Source organism: Octopus sinensis, linkage group LG3 (genome assembly GCF_006345805.1).
Source record: "Octopus sinensis linkage group LG3, ASM634580v1, whole genome shotgun sequence".
NCBI classification, from domain to species: domain Eukaryota; kingdom Metazoa; phylum Mollusca; class Cephalopoda; order Octopoda; family Octopodidae; genus Octopus; species Octopus sinensis.
This window is the reverse complement of record NC_042999.1, coordinates 104134708-104154955: the sequence shown is the minus strand read 5'-3', so window position 1 is coordinate 104154955 and position 20248 is coordinate 104134708. Positions and strand designations below refer to the sequence as shown.

At 35.8% G+C, this 20248-nt stretch overlaps 1 protein-coding gene across 1 annotated transcript in view; it reads left to right on the top strand.

Annotated features, from left to right (window-relative positions):
* Positions 1 to 20248, top strand: part of LOC115209060 (sporulation-specific protein 15) — a 327011-nt gene that overhangs the window by 25102 nt on the left and 281661 nt on the right. Inside the window, exon 6 of the mRNA XM_029777134.2 lies at positions 411 to 536. Coding sequence (XP_029632994.2) covers positions 411 to 536 — 126 coding nt within the window. The remainder of the gene's footprint in view (positions 1 to 410; positions 537 to 20248) is intronic.

Genomic DNA, 20248 nt, shown 5'->3' with positions numbered 1-20248 from the left:
GTTGGTCTCAATGGAATTTGAAATCATATCAGAACTCAGAGAACCAGAATAAAAACCAAACCACAAGGCAGTCTTACCTGATACTCTATTAGACTTTACCAATTCATCAATACCTTATTGTCTTTTCTAGTAAACCCAGTAAGCATTCAGATTACTCTGTTGAATGTAAGGCTTATTTGTTTACATCGCTTTTAACTAATCATGCATTATCTCATAGCTTCAAGATTTCAATGATAAGATAGTTTATTTTCAGAATGACATTGTAGAACAAGTGTGAGGGGCCAGATCTAGCTGGTCTGAATATAAAACAGGCAGAATATTTGTACTGGATATGGGTGGTTTAAATGCTAATGGGTTAAACATAAACTGATAAACCGTGCTTATATTTGCTTATTTGTTTATTTATGAAGGAAAATACGCAGTTGCAGAAAAAAATAAACACTTTACAATACGATGCCAATACAAAGGAATTAGCAATTTCAAGCTACAAAAACGACTATAGGAAGCTAGAAGAGGAATACTCAGCTGTTAAAAAGGTAAATATATATATATGTATATACATGTATTTTGAAAACAATAATTACAATAAAAACCAAGTAATATTTGGAATTATTTTCAGTTTATTTTTATTTTTATGCATATTTTTTTGTTCCCTCCAATCCTTAGAAGAAAACCAACAAAATCTTTAATGTAATTACCATTCAACGTTTTGTTATTTGCTTATATAAGAAGGATTTTTCTTTTCTTTCCTTCTTTTATTTATTTATTGCTATGTTTTTTTGGTTTTTTTATACTCCCACTAAATTTTTCTTACAATGAAATATACAGAAAGACAGAATTCTGGATTAAGCACCCGATATAATGCCTCATAATTTTTTTATTTTTTGGAATTTTCAGAAAATTATTGCGAATTTGTATTCTACATGGGAACTCATACAATTATATATATTAAAAAAGATTATTTTTTGTGTGTGATTTAAGAGCGATTTAGCTGTTATTTCTAACACCATTCATGACCACCTGATACCTTCTTCATTTCATTGTCACTCTGACATGTATTGATGTTTTTCAATATTTTTCTCCCAATGAACACATTTAATGGAATGATGATGCCCCAAAAAGTGGTCCATTGCTGTGGTTTAAGCAAAAAATTCAAACTGTATTTTAAACACTAATTTTTTTAAATTTCATAATAGTGGAACTTTTAGGATTTATGAGGGAGGTGGGGTTATAAAATTTTTTTTACAAATTGTTTTTTCATAAGTATGAGATCTCATGTATAGAATACAAATTCACAAAATCTTTTTGAAAATTCCAAAAAATATAAAAATTATGAGGGATTATATGGGGTACTTAAGCCAGAATTCCACTCACAGATATTAGAGTTCTATGTAAATTTGTTTTTCTGTAAAGCCGCAGAAGTAGTAGTTGTTGTTTAACCACAGATCAGCCCCAATATATGGGTTAGGTTTTTTTTGCAAAAAAGTTAGGGTTTTTTTTTTTTACAAAATTATTTTGTGAACAAAAAAATAAGATTGAGAATGCCGAGGGGCAGACATGGGACTGCCAACGATGGGGAACACTGATTGACTTGGTTGGCTATATGTACAATGACATCTCTGGACTACTAGCCTAGCAGCAAGCAAGAGCATGAAGTAAGCCAACAAGCAAGATACAGAGTTTTTAATTTAATTTACTTTAGTCTTGCAAGTTAATGGGTGACCTCACTAGTGCTGGTGCCACAATAAAAAGGACCCAGTATACTCCCTAAAGTGGTTGGAATTAGGAAGGGCATCTAGGAATAGAAATCACCCCAAATCACACATTAGTGTTTGGCATGGTCTGCCAACTTCTTAGATCCTGTCGAACCATCTATCTCCATGTCAGCATAAAGAAAACAGACATTAAATTATGGATAACGATGGTGATAACTTGACATTTGTTAATTGCATAAAAATTGTGACTGCATATACTTAGCAATGCACTTACAGATTGGGGTGATATTTAAAGAATTCTGCAAGCATAAAGGCCAGAAATTAAAGGGAAAAAAGCTGTAAAATTAAAGAACAATTATGACGCCAGATACAAATAAAATAACTGCAAATAGAACTCAACTCTCGTTTTATTTAGGTTGTTGGTGGGTTTTAATTGTTATGGAAATTCCATTCAGTTGTTAGCTTGCTGCCTCTATGATGTCTGCCTGTTGTTCTACTGTAGTCTTTATGCAATGCAGCACTTCAGAGTGTCTATTTGAATGTTAGTTACTCTCAAGGATCACTTGCTCTTTTTCTCTTGTACCAACTTCAGTCACTGAACTGCAATCATTTCTGACACCCTGGCCCTAAGAGTTTAGTCAATAAAATCAACCTCATAATGATTTTTTTTTAAATAATGTTCTTACACTAACAGCGCTTTTTCTGCACACACACACACATCTGGATAAACTGGGATTTTCAGAAGAGAAATTGACTGGCTAATTCATACACTACAAGCGCAATCTGTGAGTGGGAGAGTAAAAATATGCAAGACTTTTTTAAGTTCCAAATGTGAATTTGTCAGTGTTAACTACATCCCAATGATGGAGCTTTGTATCTTTGTTGGAAACCGGCTCCTTCCTCAAAGATTTATAATAATTAAAAAATAAAAGAGACATACATACATACATTCATGTACAACAGGCTTCCATTTAGTTTCCATCCACTAAATCCACTCACTGATCAATCAAGACTATAATAGACGGCACTAGCTCAAAGTTCCACAAAGTGGGACTGAACTCAAAACCACATGGTTGTGGAGTGAGCTTCTAAACCTCAGAGCTATACCTGTACCTAAGACATTTTTAGTCATTAAAAAAAATTGTGTGTAAAATTTTTATTTAATTGAGAGAAACTATCTACATGAAAAGCTATAATTAAATTAATGTTAGCAAGTTTAATGCAGGGAGCATTAAAAGAACTAAATTAGGAATAATTATATAGGGAACTGGTGTTTTTGATGCAGATGGTAGCCCTGAGTTATTTGTTCCCTATGCCAACTAGTGTGATATCTTTTAAATTGATTTAGTGATTTTCACACCACTTCTTTATCAAATAATATGAAATTTATGCTTCATTGATAAGGTCAGATTAAGACTGAAATTTGTTCAGAATTATCTCCTACTGAAATAATTACAATACCTTTAGTTGTTGACTAATGTTATTTTCTCTTGTTTGTTCTTGCTTTTTTTTGCTTTTTTTTATACCAGATAATTATGATTTGTTGCCTTTTTAATTCTACCAGCATAAAATATGTTGACACTAACTTCTATATTGCTCATTTGCTATTTGTCCTATTTTTCTAATGCTTTGTTGTTATTGACTAAAGTGAGCAACAAACTGTTCTTCATCATCCTATTCATCAAAGAATGTACACATTTCTTAATCAGTGTGATATGAAAAGAAAATATTGGGAGAAAGCACTAAAACAGTAAAAAACAAGTTTTTCTAATTTTCGCACAAGGCCAGCAATTTTGACTGAAAGAAACAAGCTGATTGCATCAACACCAGTCCTTGATCAGTACTTTATTTTATCAACTTTGATAGGTTGAAAGACAAAGTTTACCCTTTGTGAGATTTGAACTCAGAATGTAAAGAGCTTGAAGAAATGATATTAAGCATTTTGTCTGATGCACTGGTACACAAAATAGTACAAAATACATCTTCAAATTAGAGACTTCTTTTTTCTCCCAGTTTGATTAATCCTTTAGTATTCAGACTATTCTGTCAACAGTCTTTTGAAATTAATCATGCATTATCTCATAGCTTCAAAATTTCAGTTATGTGAATATTTATTGTTAGAATGACATTGTAGCATAAGTATGAGAGGTTGGATCTGGTTAGTTTGAACATAAAACAGGTAAAATAATTTGGGCTGAATTGGCTGGTTTAAATGTTAAAGAAAAGAGTATTGAAAGAGTACTATAGAACAAAAAGTACAGTCTTGGTGAAGAGAGTCAGAAAACAGTTTCAATTCATATTCAAACTATTCCATTTAGCTTGGAAAAGATGTTGACTACACAACTCCAATTTACTCTACAACTGCTATTAGCCAACAAGAAAACCTTTACATGGTCATTGCATCAGATAGAAATAGTAACCAAATCCCTCTCAAATCATACCCTACCATCTTTAAGAAACAAAAGGGGAATGACAGAATAATATGTGAGGAAAGCCCTGTGTGAAAAGATTGGATAGTTATAAATGGTTCGTAGATTTGCCTTACCAAGGGTGATATGGGTTTAAACAACTATCTACAATCTTTGTCCCCTGATTAACAATTGCTGAATTTGCTTGCTTTATGCTATTTCAACTGATAAATTTATTCATCAATTATTGATACAGTCCTGTTATTAACTTCTGCAACTTCTGCAAATACAGGTCTAACCACTCACAAAAACATAGATACATTACTAATACACTACAGTGCTTATATCTAGTAAAGAATACTTATTTCTCTTGGGACAAAAGGCATCTGACTTTCTTTCATAGATTAATAATTTAAGAACATAAATAAATAAAAATGCTTTCAAACTGACAATCAAGTCATCATTCTTTTGGTGAATTTTCCCTTATATATATAAACATATATATGTATGTATGTATGTATGTATGTATGTATGTATGTATGTATGTATGTATGTATGTATACATATATATATATATATATGAACATATATATATATATATAAACATATATATATATATATGTATGTATGTATGTATGTATATATATATATATATATATATATGTAAATGTATGTATGTATTTATATATATAAATATATATGTGTGTATGTTCCTTTTTTTTAGAACTAGCACATGAAGGTTGTGTCAATACATTCTTATATTGGAGCACATACATACATACACATGCACACACACATGCACGTGTGCACACTCACACACACACACCACACACACACACACGTACACATATATATACACATACATATCTAGCCCACATATCCAAAGTTTCTATACCTGCATATATTTATTTATTCAAGCCAGTATTCTCTATTGTTCTCTCACTGAAACAGGTTGGTGCACTAATCTGTTTAGCAAGGAAGCCTTAAGCTGAGAGTTTGGTAAATACTACCTGAAATCAATCAGGATTTATTACACCATTGTTAAGTGGTGTGGCTTGAAAAGATGGTGGAGTTTCACAATTATTTGACATTATTTGATATTGAATTACGACATGAATAGAAAATGTATAAAGATAGTGACATGACTTTTGTGAGATGGCTACTGCATCTAGATATAGTGTGTGCATGTGTGTGGTGTGTGTGTGTGTGTGTGTGTGTGTGTGTGTGTGTTGATGTTTACTATGTACATACTTTTTATATTGGTTTGGTCTGGGGAAAGGGGCTATATCCATAGCTTTCACAAAACCTCTGGGGTCAATGAGAACAACATAGAATATGTTCCTCTTGAATGGTTGTAAATTGATGAGAAGAGATTCAAAAGGGCCAACACCCTCTGAAGGAAAACCTGGGCATAAATATTAGTGCTAGGCTTCAGATGGGCTGTTGGGCACAATATGGCTGATGAATAGGAGAGCGATGTGGGAATCATGAGTGCCTGAGTTAAGGTGACATGAAACCAACCAGACTAAGGAGCAGAAGCCACTGTGGTAGATGTGGAAAAAATCAAAGAAAGGAGACATGACACCTATGGGCCAGAAATCGGGATATATTGGTAACTAACTTCATACCAGTCAATTGGATGACTAATTTTCAGATGTTATCAGATGTGAAAGCAATATTCCATTTTGGGTCTTACCTGAGTTTTGTAAAGGGTTAATTATTAGTATCTTCTTGTTCTGAAGAAATGTATGTATTTATGTATGCTACTGTCTGCTTTTCCCAGGTTCCCTTAAACTGAGGACCAGAAACAACTAGAATAAAGTTAGGGAGATTAGTAAATGCTTACTTTGGATTATTATGAGATATATGAATAAGGCAGTGAGCTAACAGAATCATTAGCACATCAGGCAAAATTCTTAGCAGCATTTTGTCTATCTTTACATTCTCAGTGCAAATTCTAACAAGGTCAAATTAAAAATTTCTGACCTTGTGCCAAAATTTGAAGCTAATTATAAAAGGTGGAAAGCTAACAGAATCATTACTGTGCTGGACAAAATGTTCAGCATCAGTTCTGACTCTTTACATCATAGGTTCAAATACTGCCATGGCCCAATTTTACCTTCATCCATCCAGGATTGATAAAATAAAATGAACCACACAAGTACTGAGGATGGTGTAATCAACTATTATCCTCCCACAAAATAACTTACCTTGTGCTGAATTTTGAAACAATTGAATAATTGTAAGCTATTTGGTTCAGCATGGAGGACATGACTACATCAGGATTTGTTTTATTCTGCAAAAAGAAGGACACTGGTAAAGCATTTAGAATGAGGTTTTAGCAGGCAAAGAAAGTATGTGGGGTGATAATGTTGAAAAGAAGAGAAAAATTGGATGTAACTAGGTGCGTTCAGATGAAGTAACTATATATCCAGTGATTCAAAAGAAAAGAGTCTATTGCAGAATATATATAAGAATAAGTGTTGTTAAAAAGCTTGCTTCACAACTGCCTGATTCTGGATTCACTCTCCCTCTGTGACACCTTGGATAAGTGCAGAGCCTCGGTGTTGAGTTGACCAATGCACTGTGAGTGGAATTTGGTCGATGGAATTACTATATTGACTGCATTGTATATATAATTAATAATCTTTGCTGGGGTTTCATAGTTCAATAGCAATGGAAAAAAAGAGAAGGGAACAGAGCAACAGATAATTAAAAACTATTGTCTTGGTGAGCGATGGTTTATTTAATTAGTCTTATGCTTGATATGTCCATGAAGAGTTGCTGTTGTTGTTATTGTTGCTGTTGTTACTACTGCTGCTACTACTGCCATTGTTGTTACTGTTGCTATTATGCAGCCTCAGGCCAGGTGACCTGTGGTATGTGGATTATCAATCCCTTTATTAATAAACTACATGTGAAGTCACGTGGCCTAGTGGTTAGAGTGCTGCATTCACAATCTCGAAATTGTGGCTCATTTCCCAGACTTGGCAATGTGTTGTGTTCTTGAGCAAAATACTTCATCTCTCATTGCTCTTCCATCACTTCAATATCTGCCATACAGCACACCATGCAGCTGTTCAGATAAGACTGACTTGATGAAAGGAGTGAGCAAATGAGCAACACAAACATTTGATCACTATAAGCAAATCATTTGAGCAGGGTGTTCAGCAAAAAATTGTAGAATCATCTTTCTTGGTCTTAGGTGGCGAGCTGGCAGAATCGTTAGCACGCCGGGCGAAATGCTTGGTGGTATTCCGTCTGCCGCTACGTTCTGAGTTCAAATTCCACCGAGGTCGACTTTGCTTTCATCCTTTCGGGGTCGATTAAATAAGTTCCAGTTACGCACTGATATCGATATAATCGACTTAATCCCTTTGTCTGTCCTTGTTGGTCCCCTCTATGTTTAGCCCCTTGTGGGTAATAAAGAAACAGGTATTTTGTCTGCCGTTACGTTCTGAGTTCAAATTCCGCCAAGGTTGACTTTGCCTTTCATCCTTTCGGGGTCGATAAATCAAGTACCAGTTACGCATTGGGGTCTATATGATCGACTTAATCCCTTTGTCTGTCCGTGTTGGTTCCCTCTATGTTTAGCCCCTTGTGGACAATAAAGAAATACGAATCAGCTTTCTTGGTCTCTAGAGACTACCATTAATTAATTAACAAAATGTTATCCACAGAACCAAATCTTTGAATATACCATACTTCTGTCTGAACAAAAATAGTACTGCACATTCTGACATGCACTGGTTAATTGTATATGGTGCAGTACAGTTGTCTGGGCTTATTGTACTTTTTTTTTCATTATCCAGTCTGTTTCTGTATGCCCGTTTTTGTTTGCTGCTATTTAGCCCAAGGTGCACTCTAATAAAATAGAGCTATGATCAAAGGTATTCCCACCATGCCCAACCTGTCATTCTAGAGATTATCTAATGTATCCTCTTATTGTTATTCAAGACAGATTCAAGCAAGATTTGAGAGATTTCATTGCTAATTCTATATCAGATCAAATTTAGAGGTCCTATCATAAACTCAACTCAATAAATTGATTGTGGTTGTAGTTGATCATCATCATCATCATCGTCGTTTAGCGTCTGTTTTCCATGCTAGCATGGGTTGGACGGTTCTACTGGGGACTGTGAAGCCAGAAGGCTTCATCAGGCCCAGTCAGATCTGGCAGTGTTTCTACGGCTGGATGCCCTTCCTAACGCCAACCACTCCGTGAGTGTAGTGGGTGCTTTTTACGTGCCACCCGCACAGGTGCCAGACAGAGCTGTCAAACGGCCATGAACAGATGGTGCTTTTTATGTGCCACCGGCATGGGGGCCAGGCGAGGCTGGCAGCGGACACGAACGGATGGTGCTTTTTACGTGCCACCGGCACGAGAATTGATGTTGTTGCTATTTATCCTGCAGTAAAGGCAGAGAGCTGATAGAGCCATTGGCACACCAGGCAAAATGCTTAGCATTGTTTCATCTGTCCTGAGTTCAAATTCCACCAGGATTGACTTTGCCTTTCATCCTTTTGGAATTTAAAAAATAAGTATCAGTTAAACACTGGAATCAATGTAATCGACTTACCCCACTCCCTAAAATCGCTGGCCTGCAGTCAACATTTATTATACATAACTTAGATGAAATGTATTCCAACCATGGCCATCCTGTCTTTTTATTTTTTTCTTACTTGCAAGAAACCCAGGCAATAATCTTCAACTCAACCTCTTTTAACACAGTAGGGTGTGAGCTGAAGGGGATTTGGCTGCTATTTCCATCAAGCAGAACCATCACATTGAACAGCTATAGGCAAACTGCAGCCTGCAGGACTTTCTGAATGGCACACAAATGGAAAATTTCCTTGGATCATTCTAGTAGTGTGGCCCACCTGAAGATAAACCATGAGATATAAACAGTAGCAGTAGGGGTGGGGTGGACCCGTAACATATATTTGCCAACTAAGTGTGGCATCCTATACAGGACAATGCTACTGATGTTTATAGCCCCATATATATATATATATATATATATATATTATATATATATATATATATACACACACAAGAAAGAAAATGGAGGCTGCAACAACCAAAGCCTTCACCACGGATCCCTTGTGAACTTTGCAACAGACACTTCCATGCAAGAATCAGCCTCATTAGTCATCAGAGGCATAAACACGGACAGAGGGGAAGAAGTGGTCAAGAAGAAACCAAATAAATTATTGGACACACGATAAAGCGATATATATATATATATATATATATATATATAATAGAAATATTAAAATAACTAAGTCTCTCTAAAAGAGAACAGCGGCAGCGTTCCCGGAAAATAATAGTTATCGCCATACTAATATGGCATTCTTATAAAAATAAGAAAAAAGCTGTCCACTTATTAGCTCCATGAGGCCATCGCCTTAAGTTAGCTATTTGATACACAAACTGTATCCATATAACCTTCGAACAAGGGAGGTCAGTCGCTCCACACTACTTGACCGGCAGCTACAGACGCGTTTCGGGGTATGCCCCTTTAACTAGGTAAATAAAACCATCGAACAGAGATTGTCGGAAGTGACACCTACTGGCTGGCTACGCTGCATTGAAAAGGGGCAATACCCCGAAACGCGTCTGTAGCTGCCGGTCAAGTAGTGTGGAGCGACTGACCTCCCTTGTTCGAAGGTTATATGGATACAGTTTGTGTATCAAATAGCTAAGTTAAGGCGATGGCCTCATGGAGCTAATAAGCGGACAGCTTTTTTCTTATTTTTATAAGAATGCCATATTAGTATGGCGATAACTAATATATATATATATATATATATATATATATATAATATATATATATATATATATATATATATACTCTCCCTGTTTATTTCTGTGTTCCTTTCTGTCAAAGTGCGCCAGCTCGAAATGTAAAAGACTTTCTCACTTCCTGAGCGTTAAACTAGTACATCTGTTTGTTGTTTACACATCCGTCTTCATCTTTTGTTTTTTTTGTAAATTCTCACTATATATAGATAGACAGACAGACAGATAGATAGATAGATAGATAGATAGATAGATAGATAGATAGATAGATAGATAGATAGATAGATAGATAGATAGATAGATAGATAGATAGATAGATAGATAGATACACACACATACATTCATGCACATACAAACACATGTATACATGCACTAACAGACTCCCAGATCTAAAGATTGTTATATCAATGACTTTTGCTGAAGTGCTACATTACAGGGACATAAACAAACCAACACCAATTGTCAAATAGTGGAGTGAGGAGGCAAACACAAACACAGTCATACACACAGATGTACATATATACATATGAATATGGGCTTCTTTCAGTTTCCATCTATGGAATCCATTCATGTGGCTTCGGTCAGCCCAGACCTATTGTAGAAGACACATACTTGCTGAAGGTGCCATGTGTTGGGACTGAACTCCAAGCCATGTGATTGAGAAGCAAGCGTTTTACCATACAGCCATGCCTACACCTATACATGTGTGTTAGTGTTAGTGTTAGTGTATGTGTGTGTGTGTGTGTGAAATGTAGCCTTCACATGTTATTTCAGCTACAGCTGGTTCTGTTTAATCATCATGTCTTACGATTTCCCCAGATTATAATCATACCCAATGTTTTGCTTCATTTCTCTTAATCTTTCTTCTCTCTTTCTCTCTCTTTCTCTCTCTATCTCTCTATCTATCTATGATGATGATATATATATATATATATATATATATCCCTCTCTCTGTTCCAATCTTCATTTCACTTTGTCTCTATCTACCCCTCCATCTCCCTTCTCATTATTTGCTGCTTCAGTTTTCTTCTCTTGTTTTGCTCATCTCTCTTTACTTTCTTCCCTTTCATTCAGGCCTCTCTCTCTCCCTTTTCCTCTCTCTCCACAACTCTTAGCCTTACTTTCCATCTTATTCTTTCCGTCTCCTCTTCCTCTCTCTACATCTTTGACCAATGTCACTCTCTCTCTCTCTTTCTCTTTCTCCCTCTCTCTCTCTCTCTCTTCCTTTTTCATTCTTTTCTTTGCCCCCTCCTTCTTCTTTCATCCACTTTCCTTCACTTTTTTTCTTCTCACCTCCCTTCTACCTATATTCCCTTCTACTTCTCCATCCCCCAGCAACCCTGCTTTTATACATTCCATCACCCTTGCCCTCTTCAACTTTCCTCCCTAACTCCCTATCCATTTTCGATATTGTTCTGCTTCCCTTCCTTTCCTTCTTCTATTCTCATCTCCTCCTTCTCCCCTCTTCTTTCCTCCCCTTTCTCTTTCTCCTTTTCTCCACCTTTCTCCATCCCCATCCCTTCTCATTATTTCACTTTCCATTCTCTTTTACTGTCTCCCTTTCTTTCTCTTTTATTTCCCCTTTTCTATTTCCCTTACTCCCTCTTTCCCTCCACCTTTATTCTCTCTCACTTTTATTTTCCCCCCTTCACTTCTCTCTCACTCTTCTTTCCACTCCTCCTGCTATACACCAACCCCAAAACCCCTTCAGAGGGACTTTGTATAATAGTGGGGAAGGGGTTATGTTATGACAATTTGTTTTATAAATTTAACTTGAGAATTTGTTTTTTTTTTCTTCCTCAATTTCACATTCACACAAATATTTCCACACTCACACCTACAAACACAAACATATCCCCATGCACGTGATACACTCAACTCCATCCCTCCATGCACTTATGCAATCACACACACACACACACACACACACACACACGCACGCACACACACACACACACACACACAAATACACATTCATACATACACACATACAGGATACTGACATTGTCTGCGATTTCATTTCAAGGAAGAGGAAGTAACTTTCAATCATACCAAATATTCTTCACCCATGCCACCACCCAAACACAGAACACTACTACTACTACTACTACTACTACTACTACTACTACTACTACTACTACCACCACCACCACCTCCACCACTACTACTACTACTACTACTGCTACTGCCACCACCACCTCCACCACTACTACTACTACTACTACTACTAATACAACTAACTGCTGCTGATGCTACTACTACCATTACTACTACTACAGCTAACTAAAGAAATCTCTGTTTCCTCCTTTATTTTTTTTATACATATACATACACATATACCCATACAGTAAACACAGACAAGTACCCTAACCTTACCCTAACTATTGTGTACCTTAACCCATTTCAATCCCAGCCCTACAAAAGTTCTATTTTTAATATTTTTTCTAGTTGCAGTCTGTATATATTTTACATCTGTTCTGTTTACTTTTTTTTATATTTTTGTATATTGTTATATTGCTTTACAAAACACACAAACACCAACAATCTATCGTTTGTTATGAAGGCACAATAAAGATCATGATGATGATGATGAAGATGGTGATGATGATTTTTGCTTTTTGCTGCAGGAGTATTAGATGAAGGGAACCTTTCAAAAAAAAAAAACATACAGTTTAGAAAGGCTAAGCAGTGATTTATTTATAAATATAAACTTGTTACGAGTTCAAATATGTTTGCAACATATTCAGACCATTGAGGCATATTCAAAACCTTCAACAATCTAATGATTCAAATGATTGGCCACCATGCCTTAAGGGTTCAACAAACACAAAGCTTTTAGAACTATAAAATGGTAAATCATAGTGCAAAAGACAAAATACAATATAAAATGAAGTCTTATATATGTATACATATATCATCATCGTCCTCCTAGTCGTCATCATCATCATCACCATCATTATTATCATCGTCATAATCATCATTTAATGTCCATGTTCTGTTCTAGCATTGGTTAGAATGGTTTCACAGGATCAAATGGGTTCAAGAATTGTGTTATGTTCCAGTGTTTGCTTCAGCATGGTTTCTATGGCCAAACTGCCTTCCTAACATCATCCATCTTATAAAATGTACTAGGGGATTTCTCCCTCCCACCAGCACTAGTGAGGTTACTTATGAAGCTTGCAAGGATACAAATCCAGGGAGAGGGGGCAACTTTATGCTAGAAGATGAGCAGTAAAGAGAGAAAAGGACTCGGTATGAAAGAAAAGAACTGGAGCAGAACAGAGTTCCTGCTGTAGAAGAGCTACATGACTATGCACATTTTTGAAGGGAGGTGAGATTGATCGTGTGGAACACTGAAAAGCAATAAAAATAGTGGTGATAAGATGGCAGACAAGACCTAATATAATATATATATGACATAATATATAATAATAACATAATATAATATTTATATATATATATATATGATTCAGCTTAGCCATAGTGGTACCAATAATTTGTTATTAGAACTCAATATACTTATACTTCATATAATAGTAAAGACCAGCACTGAGGATGTGTGAATTATCTAATGTCCTCCAGTCTAGAAACTTGTAAGAATCAGAAGGAATTCTGGATAAATAAAGAGACTCCAGAAAGATTGGTACTAGAAAATAACAACTTCTTTGATAGCCAATATCACCTTCAAATAAAATGATGGCCATGGGTACAAAAGTAGCACCCATGTTTGCAACAATAGTGATGGGATTTGTAGAAGAAAAAAGTCTATTCCGATCTAGGAATACTTTTGATCAACATTCCCAATCATACTTAAGAGACAACTGTAAAATACTCCTGAATGAATACTTCACATTTTGGATCTGAAGTAAAGAAGACCTTGCAAGATTCTTTAAATTTATAAATAGCCCTTTTGTATCAATCCAGTTTGCATTAGAAATGAATAAAAGAGATCGTGTTTTTTCAACCTTTTTCGCAGTTGAGGAAAATGAGATTATCGCAACCAATTTCAACTACAAGGACACAGACACCCACCAAAACTTAAATTTCACATCTTGCCATCCACCCCATTTTAAAAGAAATATCCCATCAAATATGGTAAGAAGAATATGTACAATAGCTACAGACTCAACTTTGTGTAAAAGATGACTGGTTGAACTAAAAATATTCCTCCAGAAACAAATATACCTGAAAAATTTAATAAATCATAGCATAATCAAAGCAGAGAAATCCTAATCTGACTTACAGAGAAGTCCTCACAATGAGAAGGAAGACAAAAACAGAAATAGTCCATTTGTAGTAACCCATAATCCTAAAAACCATAACATCATGCATTTGGTCAAATGATACCTTCCAATTATATGTCAATCATCAAATCTTAGAAAAATAATTAAGAAGTCATAAATTATTAGCAGCTGAAGACAACCATCAAATCTTAAAAGACTTTTAACAAAAAAAGTAATAATGCAAGTAAGAGAATATGGAGATCTTCTGTGTGAGATGTGTGAGACAGATGAAATAGCACAAAGCGTTTTGCCTGGCATGCTAACAATTCTGCCAGATCACCATAATGGTTTCTAATTTAGGCATAAGGCCAGCAATTTCAAGGGAAGTGGAGTTAGTTAATACCATTGTCCCTGATACTTGACTAGTACTTTATTTTATTGCCACCCCACCACCACTACATTGGAAGGATGAAAGGCAAAGTTGGCTTCAGTGAAATTTGAACTCAGAATGTAGAGCAAGAGCAAACACCACAAGGCATTTTTTTCTCCTACTCTAAAGGTTTTGTTAATCCACTACCATTCTTGGTAATCATAATCATCATCATCATTAGCATCATTTAGTGTCTGTTTTACATGCTGGCATGCATTAGTATGACTGAAACTGGTGAGCTGTAGGACTACACCAGGTTCCAATCTGATTTGGTATGGTTTCTACAGCTGGATGCCCTTCCTAATGCCAACCACTATGAGAGTGTAATGGGTGTAATGAGTGGCAGTTAGGTGACACCAGCATTGGCCATGACTACGACTTCAAGTGGCTTGATAGGTCTTCTCAAGCACAGCACAACACCAGAGAGCTTGGTCATTTATCATTGCCTTCATGAGGTCCAACATTCAAAGATCATGCTTCACCACCTTGTACCATGACTTCCTGGATCTACCCCTTCCACAGGTTCCCTCTACAGTTAGAGATCAACACTTCTTAACACAGCTGTCCTCGTCCATATGCATCACATGACCATACCAGTGCATAATAATAATAATAATAATAATAATTGTTATTATTATTATTATTGTTATTATTATTGAGTGAGAGAGCAGCGCATGCCATCAAAGTGACACTGGGGTCAAATATACAAAGCCCAGTATACCCATCATGACTACCCGCCTGATAAGGGTACACTAGGCACATGCGTCACAACCATATGTGCGCAACATGGTGATCTCATATCAAGATAAACAGCGCATGACCTTGAAGGTGGGGCCCAGTTAGAATTTTCTTCTGGTCAAGTAGCCCTACCTGCTCAAAAGGTCCCTGAATAAGGGTTGTTTAAGGATGTTAAATGAAACACCCATTTTCCAGAGGTGAATTATTCAAACCCCAAAGAATCCCTCTCAACACATGGCTATGATGCCCCCCCCCCACTACTTCTACTTGTGATCAGAGATGCACATATCGTAAACCACTAAGGGACATGCTCAGCTGGTTAAGGTCAAACAACTGACAAGGAAATCTGTGGTATTGAGTAGAATATTTGCTGCAGCCCATCTTTTATAGCAAGACAAAACAATGTACATGATAACACTTCCAATCAGTTAAGATCAGAAGCCATGAAAGCCACTGTCTTGTACTGCGTCAGGGCATTTATTATCATTATTATTATTATTATTTCAAACTTTGCCACAAGGGCAGCTTGGGGGAGGTTTGGATGAATCGATTACATCGACCCCAGTGTTCAACTGGTACTTATTTTGTTGATCCCAAAAGGATGAAAAGCAAAGTTGACCTCAGCGGAATTTAAACTCAGATCGTAGCATGGGCGAAGTACCACTAAGTATTTCATCCAGCATTCTGCCAGCTTGCCACCTTAATAACAACAACAACAATAATAATGATAATATAATCCTTTCTACTCAAGGCACAAGGCCTGAAATTTGGAGGAAGGGACTAATCAATTATATTGACCCCCAGTGTTTCACTAGTACTTAATTTATTGACTCCAAAAGGATGAAAGGTAAAGATGGCCTCAGCAGAATTTGAACTCAGAATGGAGCAACAGGCGAAATACTGCTAAGCATTTTGTCCAGTGTGTTAAGGATTCTGCCAGCTCATAACCTTGCTATAATAATAATAATAATATAATAATAATAATAATAATAAAATAATAATAATAATAATAATTGTTATTATTATTATTATTGTTATTATTATTGAGTGAGAGAGCAGCGCATGCCATCAAAGTGACACTGGGGTCAAATATACAAAGCCCAGTATACCCATCATGACTACCCGCCTGATAAGGGTACACTAGGCACATGCATCACAACCATATGTGCGCAACATGGTGATCTCATATCAAGATAAACAGCGCATGACCTTGAAGGTGGGGCCCAGTTAGAATTTTCTTCTGGTCAAGTAGCTCTACCTGCTCAAAAGGTCCCTGAATAAGGGTTGTTTAAGGATGTTAAATGAAACACCCATTTTCCAGAGGTGAATTATTCAAACCCCAAAGAATCCCTCTCAACACATGGCTATGATGCCCCCCTCCCACTACTTCTACTTGTGATCAGAGATGCACATATCGTAAACCACTAAGGGACATGCTCAGCTGGTTAAGGTCAAACAACTGACAAGGAAATCTGTGGTATTGAGTAGAATATTTGCTGCAGCCCATCTTTTATAGCAAGACAAAACAATGTACATGATAACACTTCCAATCAGTTAAGATCAGAAGCCATGAAAGCCACTGTCTTGTACTGCGTCAGGGCATTTATTATCATTATTATTATTATTTCAAACTTTGCCACAAGGGCAGCTTGGGGGAGGTTTGGATGAATCGATTACATCGACCCCAGTGTTCAACTGGTACTTATTTTGTTGATCCCAAAAGGATGAAAAGCAAAGTTGACCTCAGCGGAATTTAAACTCAGATTGTAGCATGGGCGAAGTACCACTAAGTATTTCATCCAGCATTCTGCCAGCTTGCCACCTTAATAACAACAACAACAACAATAATAATGATAATAATAATCCTTTCTACTCAAGGCACAAGGCCTGAAATTTGGAGGAAGGGACTAATCAATTATATTGACCCCCAGTGTTTCACTAGTACTTAATTTATTGACTCCAAAAGGATGAAAGGTAAAGATGGCCTCAGCAGAATTTGAACTCAGAATGGAGCAACAGGCGAAATACTGCTAAGCATTTTGTCCAGTGTGTTAAGGATTCTGCCAGCTCATAACCTTGCTATAATAATAATAATAATAATAATAATAATAATAATAATAATAATAATAATAATAATAATAATGATTGTTTCAAATTTTGGCACAAGGCCGGCACTTTTAGGGCAAGGATTAGTCAATTACATTGACCTCCAGTACTTGACTATTACTTTATTTTATTGACCCTGGTGGTGGTGGTGGCAACAGTAGCAGCAGCAGCAACGAAAGAAGAAGAAGAAGAATTGTTTGTAACTTAAATACAAGGTCGAAAATTTTGAGGAGGAGTTAGTCAATTAAAGGAACCTGATGAGGTTGCTAATGATGACAGTGACGATGAAATGATGAGGGTTGGGGAGGAGGAGGAGAAAGACAGTTTCTTTTATTATCACAAGGGCAACTAATGTGGACTAATGTGTATACAACATTACAAAGAGAAATTACGAAATGATTTGTGCAGTATAGAGAAAGTGTTTGTGATTAAAACTCTCTGAACATAGTCAGGGTCTGAGCAGTTATTTGATGGGTGGTTATTGTTGTTGTTGCTGTTGTAGGTTGTAATGGTGGTGGTGATGGTGGTGATGGTGCTAGAGAGTAGTAGAAGAAGAAGAAGAAGAAGAGTTGGAAGGGGAGAGAACAGAAGCAGAAGGAAGGTGGAGTGGAATGAGAGGAAAAGGAGGAGGAGGAGGTTAGCTTAGTCCTGCTGCCTTCTGATTTAGCAGACAGACATGGGTGTATGTCCATGTGCGTGTGTATGTGTGTGTGAGTGTGTGTTTATGGGTGGGTGGGTGTGATCCTCATGTTGTGGTATTTCCTCAGGTTTTACAGACTGCTCTGCCATTCTTCTTTTGGTCCAGCAATTGACCATATATATATATATACCTTGGACTGGTCATTTTTTTTTTAATTTGTGAGTTTACTTTCCATCTCAAAGGTATGTATGTGTGTATGTATGTATCCATGTATGTACGAATGGATATCCATATGTGTGTATATATGTATGTATGTATCTATGCATGTGCATATGTATATATGTATGTTTGTATTTGTATATATATGTATGAATGTATGTGTCTATGTATGAATATATGTACATATAGATGAATATATATATATATATATATATATATATATCTGTGTTCAAATATGTATATATATTTATGTATGTAATTTATATACATATATATATATATATGTAACATGTAGGTATGTATGTATTTATATATGTATTTATATAGGTATCTCTCTATGTATATATATATATATATATATATATATATATATATACACATATATATAGGTAATGTATGTATGTTTTTATGCATGTATTTATATCTATAAATATATATAACATATGCATGTATGTATTTACATGTGTACATGTATCTGTATGTTTGCATGTGTCTGTGTGTGTGTATGGTGTATAAGGGCTTTTTCAATGGGGCAAGTTGAACAAAGTAATTATTTACAGTTGTTGATGTCAATATTTCTTATTATTGTTATTTTTCTTATTATTGTAAGACTGTTATACTGTATCACAAACTTCATGTTTAACAAATCTAGTTCTGAAATAATACACACAAACTCGTGCACACACACACACACACATACTCACTTACATAAACATTCCACATACTCATGTTTATACATACACATGCACAAACATACCAAATCTATAACAGATTCACGTGGAAACACTATCGTACATCAACAGACACATACAGAAAATAGAAAACAAATATAAACATACATATTCACATATTAACTAACAGCATGTGTGTGTGTGTGTGTGTGTGACAGCACATGCATGGCCTTGTGGTTAAGGTGTTGTACTCATGATTGTGAGATCATGGTTTCAATTTTGGGACCTGGTGGTATGTTGTGCTCTTGAGCAAAACACTTCATCTCGCATTGCTCTGCGATCAATTCAACACCTGACATGTGGTACACCATGCACCTGTTCAGGTAATGTCGATTTGATAGAGAGGGTGAGCTTATGTACAAACACATACATTTGATCATTAATATAAACAAATCACTGTGCAGATTATTCAGCAAAACCGATCAATCATATGTCGTCTTTGACAGGAGGTTCCACCATCATGTGTGTATGTGTGCCTGTGTTTGTGTGTGTGTGTGTGTGTGTGTGTGTGTGGTGTGTGTGTGTGTATTTACTATAACTATTCTGCATTATGTTTAAACTATAAATTATATGTTCTAAAGTAATACCACATGTTTTGCTTGTTTTTCTCTATTTGTAATATATTTGTGTATATGTGTGTCTATGTATGTGTATGCATATATATATGTACACACACACACACACATATATATACGTGTATATGTATATATATGTATATACACACACACATATATATACGTGTATGTATATATATATATGTGTATATACACACACAAACACACACATAAATACAAATGAATGACCAGATCTGTCAGTAGTCATGATGTGGCTGAGTATTCCACAGACATGTATAATTACGTATCCAACAAGCTTCCACACAGTTTCTGGCCATGTAATTTTACTCATTCCACACAGCCGAGGATCTCATGGTCGGAAACTGAACTGTATAAACTTTTGGCACTCTGTGTCTGTAAATACACATTGATTCATAAACAAGTGTACTTATTATATACATACAAAGAAACTATAGAAAACATATAAACATGCAGTACACATGCACTCAGAAACTGCAGATAATACAAACACACATATGTATGTATGAACACCCATGCATGCATATATATATATATATATACACACACAGTGTTTATATAAACACATACATATGCAGAGAAAATTTTAAAACATTCAAATGTTCATTCAGTGATTTGTATACAGGCACATATATGTATGTG